General features: G+C 46.1%; 1 protein-coding gene and 1 pseudogene across 1 annotated transcript in view; one reads left to right on the top strand and one right to left on the bottom strand.

The window, feature by feature from the left end:
* The window catches only part of LOC144942885 (uncharacterized), a 36,603-nt pseudogene extending 31,644 nt beyond the window's left edge, over positions 1 to 4,959 (top strand).
* A 7,493-nt stretch (positions 4,960 to 12,452) lies between these two features.
* Positions 12,453 to 24,384, bottom strand: part of NCAM1 (neural cell adhesion molecule 1) — a 209,225-nt gene continuing 197,293 nt past the window's right edge. The window contains 4 exon segments of the mRNA XM_078869992.1: positions 12,453 to 16,998; positions 17,834 to 18,306; positions 18,308 to 18,749; positions 24,059 to 24,178. Coding sequence (XP_078726118.1) covers positions 16,857 to 16,998; positions 17,834 to 18,306; positions 18,308 to 18,749; positions 24,059 to 24,178 — 1,177 coding nt within the window. The 3' untranslated portion in view covers positions 12,453 to 16,856.

Below are 24,384 nucleotides of genomic sequence, written 5' to 3'. Positions count from 1 at the left end.
TCGAACATCTGTCGTCCAAACATGAATTCAACCCGTTCGCGAACGCGCGTTGGACATTGAACGTGAACGCGTCCCTGTCGAAAACAAGAGCACACGGAATGAATGCAACTCTACCCCGTCGCCTCCGATCAGCCACGGTTGGCTACGTACGGTGCGGCGAAGTTCGACGTTCAACGGCGCACTGCTTATTGTTGTCGACAGCAAAACGCACGCAACAGCAACCACAAACAAACCCAGCAGCGGCATCGCTGCAGGACACGGAGCGAGGGCATATGCATCAATCGCCCGCCCGCTTCGGCGGGACGCGACAGCAGAACGCGCGCGCGGTCCGTCGACAGCGCGCGGAGGACGAGAACCGGGCTCGGTGAGGAGGTCGTTCATCAACAGCGCCTCTCGTCAAAGACAAAGATCGCCCACCACCTCTCCCCCCCAACCCAGCACTCCCACCCTTCTCTCCCTCGCTCCCTCCCATCCTTCCCACTCTTACCTCCCTCCCACCCCTCCCACCCCCTCCCACTCCCTCCCACCACCTCCCACCCCTCCAACCCCCTCCCACCCCCTCCCACCCCCTCCCACCCATCCTTCCCACTCTTCCCTCCCACCCCGTCCCACCCCTCCACCCCTCCCACCCCCTCCCTCCCACCTTCTCCCACCCCTCCCTTCTTTCCCTCCCTCCCCTCCCTTCCACCCCCTCCCCCCCTTCCCTTCCACCCCCTACCCCCACCCCTCCCACCCCTCCCTCCCTCCCATCTCTAACTCCCTCCCACCCCTGCCACCCCTCGCTCCCCCGCCACACGTAGCCTGAACTGACTGTTGGGGCAAGTGCTCTCTCTCTCTCTCGCCTTGACAACGACTCGGAGCAACTCGTTGGAGCACTCGCCACGCTGTGCACTGATGCACGCACCGTCAGCATTTCCTGCATAAGGGGCCGTCCGTAAATGACGTCACGCGATTTTGAACGATTTTTGACCCCCCCCCTCCCCCCCTCGTCACACGGCGTCACAAAAAGTCAGAACCCCTCAAATATGACGTCACAAAGCTCTGCCCCCCCCCCCCCCAAAAAAAAATAAAACATGCTTCAAATCGCTTTAAACTACTGTCATTGTAGTGCGTATTTAATGTGGCGCTGCACTCCGATGTTGTAGGAGAAAACATTTCTTAAAACGTATATTTAATTAAGTAGAACGTGTTGTCTATATTTATTTAAAGTTGCGCATTTTGATGTGACGTCACATTTCTCCCCCCCCCCTCGTCACGCATCGTCACAAATGTCTGACCCCGCCCCCCTAGGTGCGTGACGTCATTTATGGGCGACCCCTAATACTTGTTCCACGTTTCCCGTGTGCTCTTGCTACACGTGTTTGGCTTTTTTGTTGTTGTTGTTGTTGGAACGATGGGGTTCGTTCTCGTCATTTACAGCTCGGACTTATTCTTCCAGACGTTCTCTCTTCACCCTCAGTCGTTCTCTCATTACCTAGCCACAGCAATCCCTTCGTAATGAAGGAGTGGATGGCTTCGTTTGACGTCACAGAAGTTGTGTTTTGCTCGTCCCCCCTCCCCCGAGCTATGACGATGAATTGGATGACGTCGGCAACATTGAATGACGTCGCTGAGCGATAAACAATCGTGAACAATTTCGATGCATTTTTTTTATAAAGAAAAAAAATGCCATTTAATTAGCGAGGAGAGCCTCATGAAACTTTTTTAATGAGTGTTGTTGTTTTGCATGCGAGAGTAGCCTGAGACGACTAGAGATTGTGATAATTAACGGAGTAATTGGCTGAAAGCAATTGTTCTTCTCACAATACATTAATTTAATTAAGCATGTAACAACCGAGTGTTTACTATTTACGCAATTACATTCCAGAACTCTATAACTGACAATGAAACGGTAAAATTCCAGACGATGAAGTACAAATGGAATTGGAACTCCGAATCGTGAGACTGTAATTCAAATAATTCCAGGCGCTACGAATAATTACTCGCCTAGGAGAAAACTCACAAAGACAAAGATCCCCCATGTAGCCTCAACAGACTGTTGGGGCAAGTGCTGTTAGCGAGTAGCACCTATAAATGCCGGCACGGCACACGAGGGGATGGGTAGCCAGAACCACGCCCGGCCGCCTTTGTCTCCCCACTGGCGATGATTACACACCGCAACCAGCTACTCATTTGCGGCCGAGTCGACTTAGGGGAGTCCCAGGTCCGGTTCAGATAATCGGCCACTGATGTTGGCCGTGAGCAGGAATCGAACTCGGGTCACCGGGTTCGTAGCGCAGCGTAGCGCTAACCGCTGCGCCACCGCTCCCCACGGAGAACCCACGCACAGAAGGAGATCGTGATCACACGCAAAGTTCCGCACGGACAGGTTCATGATCTCACTTGCTGTGCAGTGCTGATTTCTCCTCCACAGTGGGATTTAGAGAGATTCACAAATCTAAATTAATCGATAAGGGGTCGTCCATAAATGACGTCACGCGATTTTGGACGATTTTTGACCCCCCCCCCTTCGTCACACGGCGTCACAAAAAGTCAGACCCCCCCTCAAATATGACGTCACAAAGCTCTGCCCCCCCCAAAAAATATATAAAACATGCTTCAAATCGCTTTAAGGTATTGTCATTGTAGTGCGTATTTAATGTGGCGCCGCACTCTGATGTTGGAGAAAACATTTATTAAAAGTAAATTTAATTAAGTAGAACGTGTTGTCTACATTTATTTAAAGTTGCGCATTTTGATGTGACGTCGCGTTTCTCCCCCCCCCCACCATCGTCACACATCGTCACAAATGTCTGACCCCTCCCCCCCAGGTGCGTGACGTCATTTATAAACGGCCCCTAAACCCTTCCTCCACAAGGCACTTGAACACAGCCGTGTACCACCACGGCGACTGCTTCGAGCTTCTCCGATTCTCCAACTCTGGGGTTTCACCACCTGGAAATTCAGTCTCGGCCTGCACGCAAAACACTGCCCCCGAGAACAGGAGTGGCCGAACAGACTCACGTATGACCGCCCCTCCCCCTGCCCCTCCTGACTAAACAATGCGCATGGCTCGGTAATCCTTTGCTGGCAAACTAGACACCACAGTCTTCTTGACCCGTGATGTCACGCCGATGCACTTGTCCAGCTTTCCCGAGCGATTCAGGGGAACAGAACCTGCAGACGACGGCTTGGATCGTGCGTGGTATCGAGTCCGGTCCAAGAAGCGCTTGGCGGTCTACACCTGCATCGCGGTGGACCCCCCCCCCCCCGTCCCCTCATCCCTGCCCATCCCAGCTCCCCTGCCCATCCCAGCTCCCCTGCCCACAATGAAACACCATCTCACTGGGACAAATACAGACAAAACGCTTGGAAGGGGGGGGGGGTTTGCCCCCGTCTCGTCGAATCGCCAATGGCAATCGTGATCACCGAGGATGGACTCTCATCTCGTCACCTGCAGCTCGTAAATTGACCAAAAACATCGCTTCACCAGCTCTCGCCTTCCTAACCCCTCAACTCCCAGACACGATGTCCGCATCATCGCGAGGAGCAGAAACAATGCGGCCGTGTAGGGGCGGGGGGGGGGTGCCACCCTTATATTGTTAGGACCGTACATATTTCAGATTTGTGGCAAAGTTTTTGACTCTTGAAGAGCCACTTATTTTCCAGGATGCGGGACTCTAAAGTCAATGAAAATAAAAACGACGTTCACGCACCAAAGTGTTCGACTTTAAAACGTGGCATCCTTAAATTATGGAGGTGTCTGGATCAAATGTAACACTCAATATCTCGTGATCAACAAGAAAGACTTCCATTCTATCTGTACGCCGAGGGATTCAGCCAGTTAACAACTTCGTTTCTGCAGCAGAAACACGTTGTTTTAAGTTTGATTATCTGGGAGCTTTTTGCTACAAGCATTCTTGCCATTCAACAAATCACATAACCGTAATAATTGTTACCTTTTGTACTCAAAGTTTGAACAAAATGTTGAGTACGGTCTGCGGCCGTCTGGATCCCTCTACCTTCCGATATTAGGAAGCCGCTTGAAAACTAATTTATTTATAACAGATTTTTCCGTTTAGTTTGTTGCCTTTCCCCCACACATCCTATAAGCACGGTTGGTGAAGTACGGTGCTAAAGAAGGTCAACATACATACTACATACGAACACAATATTCGGGCCCTGATCGACATTGAACATTTGATCATAGATTTTGCAGAAATAAAACACATCTTTGTCCATACGAGGTTTTTGGGTTAAACCCGCCGCCACCCGGCACAGACAATTAATAAGGTTTGACACGCAAACAAACCATGCCAATTCGTTACTAGTACAGCACACCGGTGTGTTGGAGAGTAAACCCACAACATTTCTAATTAGAGTACCATGTTTCGCCAATAATTACAACTAGCATCAGGCAACAAATGAAAGCCTATGTGTGAAACTATCTTTGACCGAAGTATTTCAACAATGTTGGACCGAATATAATAGTGCTATTCATAATGTATAACTTTACTCCGAGCTGCTAGCTCTAGTAGATGATGTACAAATATTAAAAATTAAATTCCATCTGTACTCACAGGTTCAGCAGCGGAGATCAAACATTTGAGAGAATGCGTTGAACGAACTTGAGTACACGAGTGAAGATAATTCACCTGAAGCATGCTATGCAGCTCAACAAACCACCGCGTACATCACCATAAATGATATTCTTAAGTCGTGTTTAACAACAAAGTCTTTGGGCGCAACATTGTTGATCACCGGGATACACATAAACTGAACAATCAGGAATAGATTCAACAGGGGAAATATAAAAAAACCTGCTTGTTTGGCTCAACCATAAATTAGCGCACCTCAGCAAACTCGTTGTAAATGTACCCCCCCCCCCCCCAATTTATCGCCAGACGTGGTAGAACAACGAGTTGTTTGTGGCGTGGCACGTGGCTTTGCCAGGGCTCCTCGTGCATTGTGTACGCATAGCAGCTTGGGACTGGACGATTTTGGCCGCGTTCGAGACCAGGAAAGCCAGTCTGGCTGTGGCACTCGTGGTTATCATCTGCGCGCGAACACCCTAGGGGCCTTGGGGCTGTAAGGCGCTTGCTAAAACAATTGCATGTACGGAATTAGCATGCAATCCCACTGCCGAGGGTAAATTAAAGCTTGGAGCCAATTAGGAATCATTTGCATCACGGTGTGATTGTGTGTGTGTGTGTACGTATTGTTTCCAGAGGGGTCCGCTTGCGAAAAGTAAACATAGGCGGTGGTTTACCATTCACAACAGCGCAACGCGATGGTGGAAATTCCACATTTCTAGGGCAGTGGTGGTCGGGAACAAACTGCTGTTGAGTTCCAACAAAGTGCTGCGCATTTTGTTTTACTCCAGGGAGGTATATGAATGGTTGTCACTGGTACAATCGTGACGATTTCCGAATGGGATCGTGAGGTTATACATCCAAAAAAAAATAGTGCAGCATCTTGCAGGCGAGGTTGACGCTCGGGCGACTCGGCCATTCGTATGCAGGATATCACGTACGCCTAGCTGCAGGGCAATTGAGGTGTCTGTCAGGGCCAGTACAGCAAGCAGGTTGTTGACAGACAGTAATGTGTGTGTGGTGTTTAGGGAACGGTTGCTTATCGATGAATGCGCTGTAATTTCCTTCAACGGAACTTCTGAAAACAGGATTTGTCTAAACATGTCAATCAGGACCCTCTTTAATAATAATCCTTTAAACTGAAGAGATGTCAGTAATTAGCTTTTATTATAATTTTTCACAGGCATTCGCGTATGACGCATTTCATCATCGCAACATTAATAATTCAACATTCCAAGCGCTCTCCCATGAGACACGGTGTCAGGATCTCGGAGTCTGGGAACATTTTTAAAGATCTTAAAACTTCATGATAAAGGTTTTTGGGTTAGATCGCGTAAGTTTAAATGTGTCGAAACCCTCCACCACCCGACACGGCCAATCAGTAAGGGATTTGTCACGTAAAGAAAACGCCAAATAGTTACTACTTCAGCCCACCGGTGTGTTGAAGATTGAATCCACAAAATTTACAATCTTTCACTCGTTCCACTCTTAGCTAATTCAGAAAATGCCTTTCTGCGTTGATTTTATCATGTAGCCTTTTCTCATTGGTAGCTTCATGAATTACAGTAATGCCTCTTGTGTCTTGTACAGCGCTTTGAGATTCTTGATGAATTGCGCTTCATAGATGTGTCATTAGAATTATTTACAGTATTTTGTCAATCCGCTGGTAGATGGGATGCCCCTTCCCAAGCCTTTATACAAATAAATGTAACATGAAATGCACCCATGTGACTTGCCTTTCAATGTTTGCAATTATCCTCAATTCGTCTCTATATTGGATGTAATTATGCACTGCACACATCCCTCCTGTTTGGAGACGTGGGCTGTGGAGATGAGAGCGGTGGAGTCGTCGAGCTCACTGACATAGGTTAATTGCAACTTTTTTTTTTTGCGTCTTGGGCTCAAACGCTCAGCAAGATTGGGGGCGAGCAGAAATCCATGGCTCAGCCCCCCAGTCTCTCGGGAGACAAGTGAAACGTTCGACAGGTGTTTGTTTAATTGAAATTCTTGTCGGCACTTTCTCCCCTCTCTCACTCTCTTCGACACAGCGTGTGCAACACGAGCCGGGTGTATGGGGACGAATGAGAGACGTGCCTTTGGTGACTGAACAACTCTGAACGCCCACCTATCTCATCAGTTATCACAAGCTAAGCCGGGGTTTAGCATGGTCAGTACTCGACTGGGAGAGTGCCTGGGCCTTCTAAAGTGTTGCGTTGTAGATTGTGGATGAGAATTGTTCGGTAGGTCGTAGTACAGCAATGGATTATTCTATCCGTGTGTCTCTCCGGTTTCCTTCCACACATCCAAAGGATTCGCGAATGGAAGTGGCGAAACATTCCAACGCAGGACCAGAATAAAATCGTGAAGCCATCATTATTATTACTCCTATATCATTTAAGCTATATTCTTAGGTTTTTTCGGTAAAGTCACGTAGGTAAAACATTAAAATTAATAAAAGTAAAATAAAATAAAAATCACGAATTTTCGGAGGCAACACAAGCTTCCGTCTTCAGGTGGAACCATCACAGCCACGACAGCTGTATCAAGTAAATGAGAGATTGCAAGAGCTACCACTCCGTATATATATAATGGTTGGAGAGGGGGGAAGGGCCAAGTACGGCACACTTTTTATTAATATGGTAAGGTGAGGCTTAAGAAGGTGAGCCTTTGTTATGGAGAGGTACGGTTTGTGACTAAACCTGGCCTACATAACAATAGTGTGAAAAAAGAAGAAACAACTAAACATGGTAAAACAAGCCTGGCTGTCTATCAATAATCTGTAATAGTTGTCTGTCAAATATTAATTTTAATGTTTTACCTACGTGACTTTACCGAAAAAACATAAGAATATGAATCCTTGCAGTCACGAAAGCTTCAAATCTAGAATCATTTAAGCTCTTTGCAGGTGGGGTTGGTGGCTCACACAATATATCATTGCGATGTCCAACATATTTGGTCTCAGAGATGACAGTATAGCAAGGGGGTTTGCGACCCACTACAATTGTAAATGTTTGTCTGCAAATTAATTGGAAAAAAACAATATTAATCGTGAATAAAATATCATACGTGAAACCATCGAATCCGATGCTCTTTCAAATGCTGGGCCGACCAGGCCGCTCTTAGTTGTCTTGCGTGCGTGGTCAAAATTCCACATTCATGCGGCAGAGATGTTCACCCAGGTGTGTGGTTGTGACGGATTTTTTGTGCCGTCTGCCCAGTTGATTGCTTTGCGTTGACATTGTTATGAGGGCGCTTTGCGAGGTGTATTGTGTTGTTCGTGTCGATGGGGGCCTCGGCATTTAAATCTAAAAGCATTTCTTAAATAACATTAAGTATTTGAATTGTACAAATACGAATGTGCTGAGTAGAACCTAGGGTGTCACGGTGGTGATATGTTAACTACCTCGCCTGGAATATATATCGTGGGTTCGATCCCGACCCTGACACCTGTTTCTATTTGAAATTTGCATGTTCTCCCCGTGGTCGTGTGCATTTTTCTCTGGGTCCTCATCCCGGTTTTCCCTCCACATTTAGAAACATGCGTTTTGAGCATTTGGCTTCAATAAATGTCCACTTAAACCACTTTGTTGAGCCATCATTTCTGTCCAGGTCACTTATTTAAAAATAATTGTATAGCCCAGTGGGCCTTACCTGCGAAATAAAAAGTTTGTTTTTTAGCTTAAACTGCGAGAAGGCTTCTTCCATGCAGTGTCATAAGGTGAGACCACTCTGCATGATCCGTGTGGGTTTCTTGGAGACACTCAGGATCAATATCACTCGCCACTCATGTGAGCCGGGTCCTCCAGTTGTTCCCTCCACATTTGGAATCAACATGCGTTTACAGTATTTGGCTGCTATACATTTCAACATGACAAGCCGCTTCGTTGAGCAATCATTTATGATAACAAAAAAATAACCGTACAGTTCAGTGGGCTTTACCTGGTAAAATAAAATGTTTTAGGTTTTAATAGGTAACGGACATGATAGAGGCATGTACAAATAAAAACAAACATGCTGCAGAATTCCTCATTGCGTTCAGATTTATTCAAACATGTTAGTTTTTTTTCCTCGTATTTATTTTATTTTTTGTTTCAACCTGTTTTTCTTCTTCACGGTGGCAATATATGCTACTTGATAACGGTGACCTACACACACACACTGCACTCGATGAAGAGGGGTTGTTGTAGTTGTTGGTGTCCCGAATGAATTTTTCAAACGTATTTACAGAAGAACGCAACAAGGTGCGGATGACAACGCGGGCGTTGCCTGGTGGTTGAGTGAGTGACTGGGTAGGTGATGGGTGGTTGTGAATGGACGAGTGGTTGAGTGAGTGAGTGACTGGGTAGGTGAGTGGGTGGTTGTGAATGGACGAGTGGTTGAGTGAGTGAGTGACTGGGTAGGTGAGTGGGTGGTTGTGAATGGACGAGTGGTTGAGTGAGTGGCTGGGTAGGTGAGTGGGTGCTTGTGAATGGACGAGTGGTTGAGTGGCTGGGTAGGTGAGTGGGTGCTTGTGAATGGACGAGTGGTTGAGCGAGTGGCTGGGTAGGTGAGTGGGTGGTTGTGAATGGACGAGTGGTTGAGTGAGAGAGTGGGTAGGTGAGTGGGTGGTTGTGAATGGACGAGTGGTTGAGTAAGTGAGTGGGTAGGTGAGTGGGTGGTTGTGAATGGACGAGTGTTTGAGTGAGTGAGTGGGTAGGTGAGTGGGTGGTTGTGAATGGACGAGTGGTTGAGTGAGTGAGTGGGTAGGTGAGTGGGTGGTTGTGAATGGACGAGTGGTTGAGTGAGAGAGTTGGTAGGTGAGTGGTTGAGTGAGTGAGTGGGTAGGTGAGTGGGTGGTTGTGAATGGACGAGTGGTTGAGTGAGAAAGTGGGTAGGTGAGTGGGTGGTTGTGAATGGACGAGTGGTTGAGTGAGTGAGTGAGTGGGTAGGTGAGTGGGTGGTTGTGAATGGACGAGTGTTTGAGTGAGTGGGTAGGTGAGTGGGTGGTTGTGAATGGACGAGTGGTTGAGTGAGAGAGTGGGTAGGTGAGTGGGTGGTTGTGAATGGACGAGTGGTTGAGTAAGTGAGTGGGTAGGTGAGTGGGTGGTTGTGAATGGACGAGTGTTTGAGTGAGTGAGTGGGTAGGTGAGTGGGTGGTTGTGAATGGACGAGTGGTTGAGTAAGTGAGTGGGTAGGTGAGTGGGTGGTTGTGAATGGACGAGTGTTTGAGTGAGTGAGTGGGTAGGTGAGTGGGTGGTTGTGAATGGACGAGTGTTTGAGTGAGTGAGTGGGTAGGTGAGTGGGTGGTTGTGAATGAACGAGTGGTTGAGTGAGTGAGTGGGTAGGTGAGTGGGTGGTTGTGAATGGACGAGTGGTTGAGTGAGAGAGTGGGTAGGTGAGTGGGTGGTTGTGAATGGACGAGTGGTTGAGTGAGTGAGTGGGTAGGTGAGTGGGTGGTTGTGAATGGACGAGTGTTTGAGTGAGTGGGTAGGTGAGTGGGTGGTTGTGAATGGACGAGTGGTTGAGTGAGTGAGTGGGTAGGTGAGTGGGTGGTTGTGAATGGACGAGTGGTTGAGTGAGAGAGTGGGTAGGTGAGTGGGTGGTTGTGAATGGACGAGTGGTTGAGTGAGTGAGTGGGTAGGTGAGTGGGTGGTTGTGAATGGACGAGTGTTTGATTGAGTGAGTGGGTAGGTGAGTGGGTGGTTGTGAATGGACGAGTGGTTGAGCGAGTGGCTGGGTAGGTGAGTGGGTGGTTGTGAATGGACGAGTGGTTGAGCGAGTGGCTGGGTAGGTGAGTGGGTGGTTGTGAATGGACGAGTGGTTGAGTGAGTGACTGGGTAGGTGAGTGGGTGCTTGTGAATGGACGAGTGGTTGAGTGAGTGGCTGGGTAGGTGAGTGGGTGCTTGTGAATGGACGAGAGGTTGAGTGAGTGGCTGGGTAGGTAAGTGGGTGGTTGTGAATGGACGAGTGGTTGAGCGAGTGGCTGGGTAGGTGAGTGGGTGGTTGTGAATGGACGAGTGGTTGAGCGAGTGAGTGGGTAGGTGAGTGGGTGGTTGTGGGTGGATGGGCGAGTGGGTCGGTGGGTGAGTGAGTGAGCGAGCGGGCGTTTTGGATGGTGGACGAGCTGATGAATGGGTACAATTTTGAGGTTGGCCGTTTGCATCCGGCAAAATCACATGCACAGAAGAAACACAACTATAAACTCAATCTGTTGACACGACATCTGAACAACAGAGACGGCTGCAGCTTTGTTATTTTTCTAATTTTTTTTTTACAGAACGCGTTCATGGGGCAAGCCTCTCCATTTTCTGAACATCGTTTTCACTTCCCCTTGGTATTTACGGTATCCCCAACCCCCCCCCCGCCCCCCTCAAAATATGAAACCACAAGACGAATATTTGAACCCAGGAAAAAAAGGCAGATTAGAAGGAACAGGAACCACGATCTTAACAAACCCTGTCTTTGCAACAAGCGCATAGGCATATCAATTGACAATCAGTGTGCTACTGCTGTTGCTCATCTTACAAGTAAAATGAAGTAATATTTGTGCCCATTGTCTTACTGCCATCAGCATCACAGCATTACTAACTGCACGCCACCCTGGGCAGGTACACGACACGTGGTGAGTAAGCGGTAAGTGGAGGAAGGTTCATCCCTTTTTTTGAAATCGCACAAGCTAAGATATGTTTGTTTCATTACCGAATACAAATACGCTACTCTATATGCCATTAACTTTGACAAACACAGCCCTGTTTTGACAGCGCCGTCTGGCTCGTTAGCTCCACGCAGCCTGTTTGCTCTGAGTCCAAAATAAGCGGTGACCTCAATGACACAGCGCTGTGGTTTCAGAGACAGCCAGGCGCCTTCTTACATTTGTATTTAATTCTAATTCAGTTTTTAGGCAATTGCCAGCTACGTCACGCCGACACGACAACGAAGAACAGAATTCGCGATCCTTTTCCCAAGCGCTTTCACATTAACTGTCCCAATTTGAGTGTTTCCGTTAAACACGTAGGCTTTCGAGACCGATATCATCCATGGTAGAGGTTTTTTTGGGGGGTTAGGTCGCGTAAATCGCGATCCAACTCAAAAAAACCTCCACGATGGTTGAGTGTTTCCATCCGACGGATAAAAAGAATCGTCCACCCTTTGACAAAAATGTTTTACTTTTTCAGCGAACCAAATGCGCCAGTGGGTTTTCGAGCAAAGCAGCCTGCCTTCCTTGGAAGGCAGCGTCTTGGACACCGACGCTGCCCTTTCAGAGCCGAAATAAAAAAATGAGAGTAGAAGGGTGAAAAGGTTGAAGGTTTTTTTTTTTTAACCACACACAGGAGACCGGATTGTTTTCCGCTTTAAAAACTGCCGTGAACGATGCCTTCGCCCATTCTCTCCGCACACGGTCGTAGGCACGGGCAATTGCCAAAAACACACATCCGCACAGTATTCATTCTTCAGATTGCAAGACGGTGCTTGTAAATTAATGGAAATGGGGATAATGTCTAGGGCAGTGTTGTTCACTGATTCTCAGAGGGGGTGGGGGGCGGGGTCACTTTCGCCGATAAGGCATCATCAGTAGTGTGAGAGCCGCCACACATTTTTAAACCACTGTTGGGTTTGACAGTGGCACGATGATGATGGGGGGTGTTGTCACCGTTTGTGTTTTGTGTCGATGGCAGCAAATCAGGGACCGCCAGTGGCCTGCCAGGCCTTGCAATGAAGAACAGCGCTCTATGGCGTCAAAGGTGTTTTGAGCCAAGCTTTTCCAGCAAAAAAAACAATTCCCTGCGAGTGTGAGCCAAGCGGACGGCGCATGAACGTGGCGACCGGGGGCGACGATTTTGTTTGTTTGTTTATAAACGTCCAGGCGAACATCGACGGCGTTCAAATGACAACGCATTCAAATTACGCGGTGTGTTTTATTACTTCTATCATTACTGATGCACGCAGAAACAAACACATTTATATTAACATCATCCGGCGGCCTCGGCTCTATCGGCGAGAAGTGAACGAGTCGGGAGCCCACTGTCTGGCAAGATCATCCTCACCGCATTTACGAATGTGTTGCGCTCGCTAAGAGAAAAAAGCAACACGTGGCATTGTTGTTGTTCTTGCAAACAATGAGATCGGGTCCGTGCCGGCAGTTGGGCGTTACTCAAAGTTACAATATGCACACTCGTCTATAATACACAGGTCAGCGTAACTGGTTTATTCTGCATTTGAATGCAGATCGTGTCTGGTTTTAATTTGTCTCGCCTCCTCCTCCTCCAAACCCCCTAGATGTAAAACGACAAAGCCAGCAAAACGCAGAACTTGGTCGTAACACGGACACCTTAACCCAGTATCGAGCGACGTCACCGGCACACGTGAACTAATTACACAGGGATTAGATTGCTAAACTACCGTATGTTTAAAAATAATAATAAGAGAGAGAAAACGTAAACTACTTACTTTCGCAACACCTTTTGCAATTATTAATATTACAAAACCTTCACTTGCACTTAAAAATCAAGGATAGTATACCGGACTGCCTTGAGGGGGTGGGGGGGGGTAGAATGAATTCGCACATGGCACCTGTGTTATTTTCTATGGCTTAGCAACCGGTAGGTGGAGTGGTCGTTTCGCTGCACAATAAACTCAGCAAACCGAAGTTCGATTTCCAGCCACGGCCAACTTCGGTGGCGAGTTCTACCTGGACCGGTCGCTGCCCCCAACCCCTGCACCAACGAGCGTGGTGAGAGGTATGTTAAAATAACTGCCATCAGTTTAACACGTGGCAAGGCTTTCGCGACCAATATTATTCATCATTAAGGTTCTTGGGTTGGATCGCGAAAGTATAAATGCGTCGAAATCTTCCCACACCCGATACAGCCAATTAGTAATGGATTTGTCACGTACACAAAGCGCCCAATTAGTTACTACTTCAGCTCACCGGTGTGTTGGAGAGTAAATCCACAACATTTACATTTGCCATTCGTTCTACTTTTAGCTAAGTATTAAGTCCAATTATATTGTTAAGCCGGTTCTAATCACGTGGGAGGTAAGCAATATACAACACATAAATGTTTAAATAAGTTACACCGATTTACTCATTTTCTGTAATAGATTAATAACCACTGGTTGGTTGCGAGGACAATTAACCAGCATTTTCACACTTAGACATGTCAGATTCAACTGTCCAGGGTCTGCCACATGTGGATATGTGAATATATTAAAATGGGTACTGCAGTTTCTCACTCATTAAACCAATCCACATTTGAATCTGAATCTCAAGCAAAGGCCATTCCAAGGTCATGGAATACAACCCGCATTTGAGAAATATACGTAATAAAATGTGGCACAATATAACATGTATACTCTTGGGACAGCAAGGCGTGGTGGACTTGGCCGAGCGGTAGTGTGTTGCCTTCCGCTTGTTGCAGATGTTTGTGGTTCAAATTCAGAAGGCAGTCCCCTGGTTATATCTGCAGGTCTATTAACCGTGACATTATGCTGCCATCTGATTCAATAGTGGACGTTAAATATCCCGTGGCATCGTTTGGACGTCATTTTTTGACGACGCCTATGATCCACATTTTTGCAAATGACTCAATTGGGATTAACACGCAGCAAACACTGCCCCCCCCCCCACCTCCCACCACCGCGAAGCTACTGCAGACTATGTCTGTGAAACAGCACCAACCTTTGTGACCATCATGTAAACTCCAGTCATCCTCGCAGCGGCTCTTAGCTAGCCATCGAATTAGGACGGTCAACGCATTGCGCGCTTTTGGACACACTTCTGCGGCCGTCTGGAACGCTCTTCCTTTCGCTATTAGGAAGCCACTGGAGCTATGCACTTTTAATTCCAGATTGAAAACTAATTTCTTTAAAACTGCTTTTTGTGTTAACCTTGTTATCCTTCCCCCGCACCTCAGATTAGCACGTTTGGCTACTTCCGGTGCGAAATAAGTTCAATATACATACATACATGTGACAGTCCTGCACTATGAATTCCAAATGTACTCTGTTATTATTTTTGACACAATGAAGTGCGTCTTATTTCTACGAGTCTTGTATGTATCCTTGATATTAAGTTAACAACCCGACATTGCGATCCTTGGATAATCTATGAGCTAACACTACGCAAGGGTAAGGCTCTATACCACTAGCCTGCATTCTAAACCTCAGCATACTTTCAAGCATACAGCACGCGCGCGCACACACATTTCACAATAATACAACGTTTGTTTTTTTTCCCAGCCAATGGAAGCTACTTAAGGTCTGTTGCACTAAGGAGATTTGCAGTTTTATACAATTTTCAGTTGTAATTTAGATAGGCGTTTGAATAATTGATTTTATTTTTTCCTTCCCGATTTCAAACCTTCCCAAACAAATTTAGCGGGATTATACAATCAAGCACTATTGCCATGCGACTGAAAAATTGGGCAGTGATAGCACTCTGCTAATAATGATGGCTTTGTTGTTTTGATTCATAACGAGAACATTTTTTATAAATCACTCATAAATATTGCATCATTACGTGCATTCCGATTGTTTAATTGGAATATATGTTGGATTAAAAAGTAAAACAGGCACCAGACCTCAAGCAACGCCGTATGTATGTCTTAAAATATACATATAGACAAAAACACTGTGAAATAAACATTTGTTTGAATAACGCAAACCTTACAAAATCCTGGCACGTACACGCACGTTGCTAAACAAAAAAAACTTCAGGCCATGCAGTATGAAATTATCCTTTTAGAAATAGAAAGTACTTTTGTATTAAAAAATAAAAATTAAGAAAGAAGAACATTCGAAGCTACCATAAATTGTAAAAACAAAAAAAAACAAGATGATGAAAATGTTTTTGTACATATAAGTACAAAAGCACGTCAACACTTGCTTAAATATTTTCGTTTTTCGATTTTCCTCTCCGGGAATCAAAACAAAAGCAATGGCTGGCACACACGCTACACAATACGTGACTTTATGTCTTTATGTATTCGTTTTTTTAGGTCAGGGTACGTGTGTGTGTGTCTGTGTGTTTGCATGTTTCTAATTATAAGTACATACTCTGTACGCAGACATGTACGCGCAATCATTGAGAGATGGCACTGTTTCGAGTTGTAAGCCTGGGTTGGAAATGAACGCAAAAAACAATATATAAAATACAAATGCAACATTTAAAAACGCGACTACCGTCGCTGTTGCTCTTATCAAAAACCCTCAAAAATATGCCAGTTTTTAAGTGGAATCTTTTTAACATTTATTTTTTTGTTTTAGTTTTTTTTTGTAAGCAACTATTGGCTAAAAAAATGTGTCGAAGATGGGGGTGGCGACCTCCTCTTAAAAACAATTAAGAACGGAATAACCGGCTTTGTTTTTCTCACTCACAAGCCCGATTTGGAACTGATAGTAGCAATTCTCACACTGGAATGTTTTTGTAAAAAAGAATATATTGACGTCTTAAAAGTATGCCGTACTAACTATTCTCTAAGTAACTTTTAATGTGAAATGGTTGTTTTTTTTTACTTTGGATTTTCTTGTTAGAAATAAATGTAAAATCCACTAAATAGCATTGACATCTTGTTAAAATGAAATTCCACGTAAAGCAGTCTGAATGAATGTTTAAGACATCAACATTTCCATGAAAATTACGGCTACACTGCTCGTATTTTTTGTTTTAAAATGACAGCTCGAGAACATGCCAATAATTACACTCAAAACGAATCTTGGGAAGTAAATTATCATTTCGCATACGAAAAAATAATTATAATGACCATGGAATGTGTTATCATTAAAATGGTATTTTTTTACGCTGTTATCTCATAAACGCAATTGGAATATTATTTTGTACAGTGAGATGACTAACAACTTCAGGTGTTATACTGAAAAAAAATTACTTCCCGAAAAAATTTGCTAAAACGACTTTAATCGTAAAAAAATAAGAAAAAATGTTGTCACGTAACCACAGGCTAAAAGTGAGCCAGCTCCCATCATGCCGCTGGATTTTGTAATTTGGAGCTACTATGGACTCCTTGCAGTACAGAATTGTGGGGAAATGTTTGGGATACCTAGGAGTTTTTTTTGTTGCGCAAGGAAGGATGGGTGGGTTAGGTGATGATGAATCTCACAAATTGCGTGCACAACACAGAACGCCTTTGAAATTAACCAAAAATCGTTTTGGGTCAGGAAATTTGCTTCGGGGTGGGGCGGGGGGGGCGGTTAGGAGCGAGGCGACTAAGTGGACGGGGATGGGAGTGGAGGGGGGGCGCGGGATGACGGGAGGAGTTTGACGGAGTGGTGGCGGCAGTGGAAATCCCATCATGCCTTGCTCTCGTTCTGGTTGGCCACGGGCTGGGTGGCCTCGTTGGGGACCGTCTTGAGCTCCACGTCGTCGGCTTTTACTTCGGGTGCCGGGGGCGCCGTCACGGTTTCAGACGGCTCCTCCTTTGCCGGAGATTTCCTGCATTCATCGCAGAAATTCCACGACAAGAAGAACAATGACAATGACCACACGCGACAACCACGAGTTAACATTTGTTTGCAATCGCAAGGGCGTGTTTGTTTGCGAGCAATGGCAATTGAAACCCTAATGTGCATTACTCGTGTGTTTGCTCCATTACAAAGTGCAACCCTTCAGTTTAATGCGGCACTCTGTCTAGTTCGTGTGAAAGGCCTGACGAGAGTAGTAAACCGTATATAAATGACTGTATGTAATAAAATTAATGTAAAAAGGAGCTACAAATGAGCATGCACATGCTTTAAAATATGGAAAACAGCATTGTGATGGTGATGATGATGATGGTGATGACAAAAGGCACATTTTTCACGCACGAAAACTTAATCTTTCTCATTTGGTTTAGGTCTGGCTTTCAATCCTCATTTGTTTTCCACGTACTAATAAACTCACAAACTCTGTGCAGAAGAGAGAAAAGAAGATCATGCTCAGAAAATCAAACCGCACGAAGAAAAAAACAACAACTTCACTACGTGAGCGGCGTTCGACGATCGACCGAACGTCATTGGGGCCCATGGTGATCTACAACAACGAGCAAAGCTCACGAATCAACAGAAATAAATCAAAGAAATAAATCGACAAAAAATAAATCAAGAAAATAAAATAACGGCGTCGCCGCACGACCGGACACGGAGGTTCCAAGCACCTCCATCGACCACACGCAACACAAAGTGAAATCAAAACGGCACGACAGCCACATCACGACACGGAGAGCGGAGACAACGGCACGGACACGAAAGCACGGCACGGACACGAAGCAGGAAATCGAGCGCTGGCGTACGTTTCCCCAGCTGCCGCGAGCGCCGCGAAAACGTCTCTAGCCAAGTCGAGTTCCCCGAGTCCGTCCACCGGCCCGTCCCTGTCGCCGCCGCCTCCGGCCCCCGCCGCCGAAGATTTTCCGCCCGATGGCTCCTGGGCCTTGACGTCCTTTTTCGGTCCTGCGTTCGCCTCCGCCGGCTTCTCCGGCTTCGGCGCTTGACCGGCGGCAGCAGCTGCAGCGGCGGCCGCTGCGGCCACGGGAGGCTTCACGGGGCTGGCCACGGCATTGGTGCCACCGGCGCTGTGATTCACGACGGGGGACGCAGCAGGAGGGGCGGTCGTGGCTGCGCCGTCTTTCTTCGGCGTGTCTGCTTTCTTTTCCGACGACGGAGCGGCTTGCGCAGGAGTCGCTCCCCCTGCCGCCGCTGCCGCCACCGCCGCCGTCGGGCTTGCCGCGCCGGCCAGAGCGGCCCCGGGCGGCCGCGGAGCCGAGCGGGGACTTTGGACTCGGCGTCGCCGCCGTGACAACGGGAGAGCCGGAGCTCGGCGCTCGGGGATGACCCTTCGGCTTCTCCTGCTCCGGAGCGGCGCCCGTCGTGGGAGACGTGACGGCGGCTGTGGCGGCGGCGTTCTTGCCACCGGGCGACGCCGCGCTCGTCTTGACGGACGACGGGTCGCCCGGTTTTGGTTCGGAGGACGAGGCCGCCGCGGTCGCCGCGGCGACGGTCGGGCTCGCCGGGGCGTTGGTTTTGATCTTCGCCAGCGAGGCGGCGGAGGCGGTGGAGACCTTCTCGGCCGATGCCGTGGGAGCGATCTCGCTGGCGGGGCTGCTGCCCGCAGTGACGTACGCCTCGGAGTTGGTGGTGGTGGTGGCGGTGCCGGCGTTACCGGAAGGGATGGGGTCTGCGATCACTGTCACCGCGGTGTCCGCGTTGCGCCTGCGCCATTTGTTTGGTCGCAGCGAACGAAGGCGTCCGCCGGAACGAGCGGGCAGCAGGAAGAGAGGAGGAGGTGGAAGGAGGAGAAAGAGAGATACGTGTACACATTGCGCACGTGGGCACACGAGGAAGGAGGAGTGCCGGTTTGCACGCGCTCTCGGACCCGATCATGGTGTGTGGGTTCAGAACGGGCACTTGAATGAAGGGTTGTTCAGACACACGGTGGATGGAAATCACGTGAAATATTTTTGACGAAAAACAGCCGACAGATGTGTAAAACCAGAAGGACAGACATTTTACGTCACAAAAGCACAACAATTTGTCGCGAAGCCCACATATACACTTGAACACAGTGATACACCAAATAAAAAAGACCATGAATACACAAAAAATGAATGTACAACACAAATGTAATATGGTTTCTGACAAGTGATTAATGGCATGCACTGCACAGTGTTGAAACGAAATGTTCCAGCGCAGCACCACGAGCTGCTTTTTCTTTCATTGTCTAGGAAATAAATCGTGAAATATAGCCAAAGCAAACTATAAACAAGCTCATAAAGCATTAGCCTAAAATTTATCGCTGAATTATTAAAATTCCACAATTATAAATCAATCTTTTTGTGGACCCAGTGCAATGAATTCACTTAATTTGACATTTAATTAGATGCGACAGTGATAGTGGAACATTTCTTAATTAATTAATCGGCTGTTTTCAGCCATACATCTGAATCACTATCTACACAACCCTGAGTCAAGAACTCTGAAAGTCGCCAGTGCCTTCGGGCGCTCCGACGTTTGCTGCTCCAGCGACTTTTAGCGATCCACTCTCCACGTGACGCTCCGGGTTCAATCCCGAGCAACACTCGTAGGGAATTACCAAAAGCATGCCGTCTAAAAAAAGACGTGGATGATAAAGACCATAAATTTCGATTTAATGCTTTCGTGACTACAGGGATTCATCTTCTTGGTTCTTTCGGTAAAGTCACGTAGAATGGAAATATTAAAATAATAAAAATAAAGCATAATAAAATAATTCTCACGACGTTTCGGCCACAACGCAAGCAGCCGTCCTCAGGTGAAGAACAGGTCTGTCGAGAAGACAGAGTCATTCAGACTGAGAATTATTTTATTTTATTTTTATTATTTTATTATTTCCATTCTACGTGACTTTACCGAAAGAACCAAGAAGATGATAAAGACCACATTGCCATTGGCATATATCGCTTGTCGTTTTCACAACAGCGCAAATTACAAACGCGAACGTTTCCTTCAACTTACAAGAGAAAGTTCTGTCCTGGTGGATATTGACCTGGTTGAAATGAAGGGTTATTGCTTGTACGCGCCACTGGTTACAGCATGATGTAATATCATTATTATGTGCGCATAAAAATTTCAATTGCTGGTGGTTTTGCTTTGTCCGTTCGGTTTTGCCGAGTCTATTGTGGTATTTTTAATCTATCTTGTCTATTAAACTGCAGCCCTTATTGATTTTTAAGGCCGTTGCATTCTGAAAGTGTCTACTGTGTTTATTTTCTGACATTACGATTTCATTACCATTTAACAACTACGCACGACTAAACTTTTTTAGAATTCAATAGGATGAGCATGCATAACATATTAAAAACTTGGCATTACTGCATGTGATACACAACATGTTTCACTGTGTTGTTATTTTCAAGGGCATTTAACTCATCTGAAACTACTCCGAATCATTAAACCGCGTAAAAATGAAAAGTTGTAAAGAATATAATTCGTGTTATTTTCATTAAAAAGTAAAGAACGCATTTTTCACTCTGGACTAAGACGTGCCGTGTTTAACCACGGAAAATAACAAATGTGCGATGATTTTGCCAAATGCAAACAACTCACGAACACTAACAAAGTGCGCATGCAGATCCTGTTGTCTGCACGATATATTTAAAACGTAACAATGGGCACAGGAGTCAGCTAACACACAGTGCACATTTATTTAGAACACTATATATATATCTCACGTAACAAATGTGTTTTAATTTTCCCCTATCTATTTAATGCGAAAATAAATGAGCCCTCGCGAACGTGAACTAACGTTTCAGCGCTTATAATCTGCGCGCCGTATTAGTTGCCCTTGTTATCGTATCATTGAAAGGTAAATTAGATGCAAATCACCATGAGATATGTCAACGTCCGACTGCATCACTGCAATTTAGCCCAATTAAACACATTTGTTTTGTTTTCCACAAAGCTTTTGAAGCTGTGAAGCCGGTGTCCACCTCCTCATCAAATATCTGTGCAGCTGAAGACGTTTGTAGTTCTAGATTTGAAGCTTTCGTGACTGCAAGGATTCATTCTTTTTTCGGTAAAATCACGTAGGTAAAAAATTAAATTAAATAAATTAAAACAACTAAAAATTTAGTTTTTTCATTTATTTTATTAACTAAAAATGTAGTTGTTTTCATTTATTTGATTTGATTTTTTTACCTACGTTTGTAGTTCACAGCAGCCCGCATCATTATACCCATGAGCATTATGAGAAAGTTAGCATGGCGCACGGATTGGCTATTTACTTGTTAAATGTTAACATTTGTTTGAAATCCTAAACGCATATTCTTAGGTTTTTTCGGTAAAGTCACGTAGGTAAAACATTAAAATTAATGAAAGTAAAATAAAACAAAATAAAAATAAAAATCACGACGTTTCGGAGGCAACACAAGTCTCCGTCATCAGGTGGGACCGTCACAGCCGAATTAGCTGCATCAAGACTTGTGTTGCCTCCGAAACGTCGTGATTTTTATTTTTATTTTGTTTTATTTTACTTTCATTAATTTTAATGTTTTACCTACGTGACTTTACCGAAAAAAACCTAAGAATATGAATCATTGCAGTCACGAAAGCTTCAAATCTAGAATCCTAAACGCATTTTTCTTTTTGATTGTCGTGTGAATGGCATGACGATCACATCAGCCACGAGGAAACAGTTGCACTTAAGTGAAGAGAAATCCAGATATAACCAAGGGTTTAGGGGTGGAGGTTCAACGTAACGAGGACATTATGACATTAAACACAGTGTGCAGGCGTGTGGAACATCGGTGCCATATGCAATGGGACATTAAACGCAAGCAAAACAAACTAAATTATGTGGGCAATTTAATTTAATTTGGTAAGAGCATGATCTGAGAAAATGCTATGTTAGCGAGAGAGCGAGAGAGAAAACCACACATTCACTTGTCTTTAAAAAGTAATTATTTGCAACAGCTTCGTTGACTTTTTTTTAAAGGACATCACAGATTTGGTTAAAACAAGTAACCCTTTCTTTTGGGAGAAAGTATTTGGTTTTGTTTGTTAAAGAGCACATCAACAGTTTCCAGGAATGACATCTGCAGGTGTCGCGATTGTGTGACGATGGTGATGGTGGTGATAACGAACTGACACATGGCAAAATAAAAAGATAAAATGCAATTAGCCTTCATGAGACAAATTTCCGGACACTCAGCATAATATGAAGTGTGACATTGGCTTCATAAGAGAATGATTTCATATTGAATGTTTTGCGTGCGCTTCCCTGATATAGCCTTAACAGATTGTTGGGGCAAGTGCCGTTAGCTCCACACACACGCACCACACCGTACAGACATATCTGTGGTCTAATTGCTCTCAGAGCTACATCCAAATTGGTTTCCGTAAAATGTCACTTTAAGTGCACTTTGCGCACCCCGTTCTGTCGCCAATGTGAAGAAAAATTTCCAGTGTGGAATTGTCAACACACGATAAAAAAAAAACACGTTTCCCATCTGGCAACATGCGCTAGAAGACGGTGGTGACATTTAAATAAAAAAAAAATAGTTTCTACAGCCGAGTGTTTTGCTTGGTTTAATAGTGCCGCTAAGCTTGGTGATTTAATTGTTACATTTTATGTTTTTGCATAAAAAAACACCTCACCGTCATATACTTTATCGTATTAAATGCATAATGACGTTAGCCATTAATTGCCAGGGATCATAAACAAATCTCTTGGTCCAAAAAAACCCGGCTTGGTTCGAAGGTTATTTAAGTGAACGTGATAGCCGTGTTCAAGATTCCAGCTCCATATAACAATAAGTCGATGGCAGTATTAATAACTACGATGCTAATTTGTAACGAGCACAATTTCCACTTGCCCGAAGGCAGCGACCCTGAGGCACGGACGAGCCCACCTCAGAGGTACGCTCAGTAAAAGTCAACTAAAAAGATTGTTTTTTTGAGAAGGCGCTTAAATGTCGGTAAAGGATCAGCACGTGGATGGGGTATGGCGTTCCAAGGTGGAAGGGCCGACAACGTGGGATGAGCTCTAACTGCTGTATTTTATTCAAACAGTTAGATCCTTTAACAAACAAAAAATTCCCCTCACCACCCCCCCCCCCATTTTTTTTTATTCCAAATGTGTTATTGGCATCGTGCCATAGGGGTGAAGAACATTTCAATTCGGATCTCTGCAGCTAGCGGTGCATCACCTTGTGTCAGCAGGGCACGCGAGATGCCACCGGAACTACTTTGTGAAGTCAACCGCGTCGATGTGTTCATCGACACCAATCGTCGTCTTTCTAACAGAACACTTATTTACCTACACTAAGGGGGTACACCTTACATTTTCCTGCAAGAGATAATTTGGCCCAAGTCAATCAGACGTCTCGTACATTGATTTCGGTCAAATTAAGTGGCCAGACTCACACCTTCAAACCCCCTCTACGACGAGAGCCTGCGTTAATAGCCACATGCGGTTGAGACCCAGATCCTAACCCAGATTTCTCAGCGGCGTCTGTATGCAGAACTTTTTTCGCAACGCACGTAGTCAACCGTGCTAATTGGAGATGCGGGGGAAGGACAACAAACGACTCAGCGGCGTGACCTACAAGGCACCAGTCGCTCCTCCTGGACGTTGTGAACCTCAACACCGTGAGCTTTAGTTGTGGCTCTGGCTTGGCTCAAGCTCGTGCAGCTCAGTTGCCTTTGGCTCAGGCCCTCAGCCTCACGGGAAATCTTTTATTTGACATCAGTTTGTTGTCTTTCTCCCCCCCCACCCCGCACCTCCGATTAGCACTGTTGACTACGTACGGCGCGAAAGAAGTTCAACACACATACGTACAAACATACGTACGTCCCGAGCATGACTCGGGAGCATTTTCAGAGGCGGCTCAAGTTGAGCACGGCTTTTGGGTTTGCTCGCTTGAGCCCGAGCCAAGCCGGAGCCAAGCCGGAGCCGAACAGTGTTACAGCGCAAGGACAGAGACAGCAGAGGCAGCGAGCGGTGACGGTTGCGGTTTACAACGACGCGACCGACAGCGACGTACTCGGGCTGCGTCAGCGGCGTGGTCTCGGTGGGCTCGCTCGCCGGGCCGCCATCCTCGTGGTTGGCCGTCGCCTCCTCCTCCGTCTTCACCTCCACGATGGGCTCCTTCGATTCCTCCTTCCTGCCTCGGACAAACGGCAACGAGCGACGGCGTCTCAGTGGCGCCGGCGAACGGACCGCGAGCGGCGGAGAGGAAAAACAAACCGTTACGACCGGACGCGCCGCACGCACGCGATGGCCGTGTTGGAGCGGCGAACGTCTGTCGATATTTACATTTTCAGTCCGGCCTCTGTCCATCTATACGAAGACAATTATATTCAGTGGGCA

Source organism: Lampetra fluviatilis, chromosome 29 (genome assembly GCF_964198595.1).
Source record: "Lampetra fluviatilis chromosome 29, kcLamFluv1.1, whole genome shotgun sequence".
Classification (NCBI taxonomy): domain Eukaryota; kingdom Metazoa; phylum Chordata; class Hyperoartia; order Petromyzontiformes; family Petromyzontidae; genus Lampetra; species Lampetra fluviatilis.
This window is presented reverse-complemented; position numbering and strand designations above follow the sequence as displayed.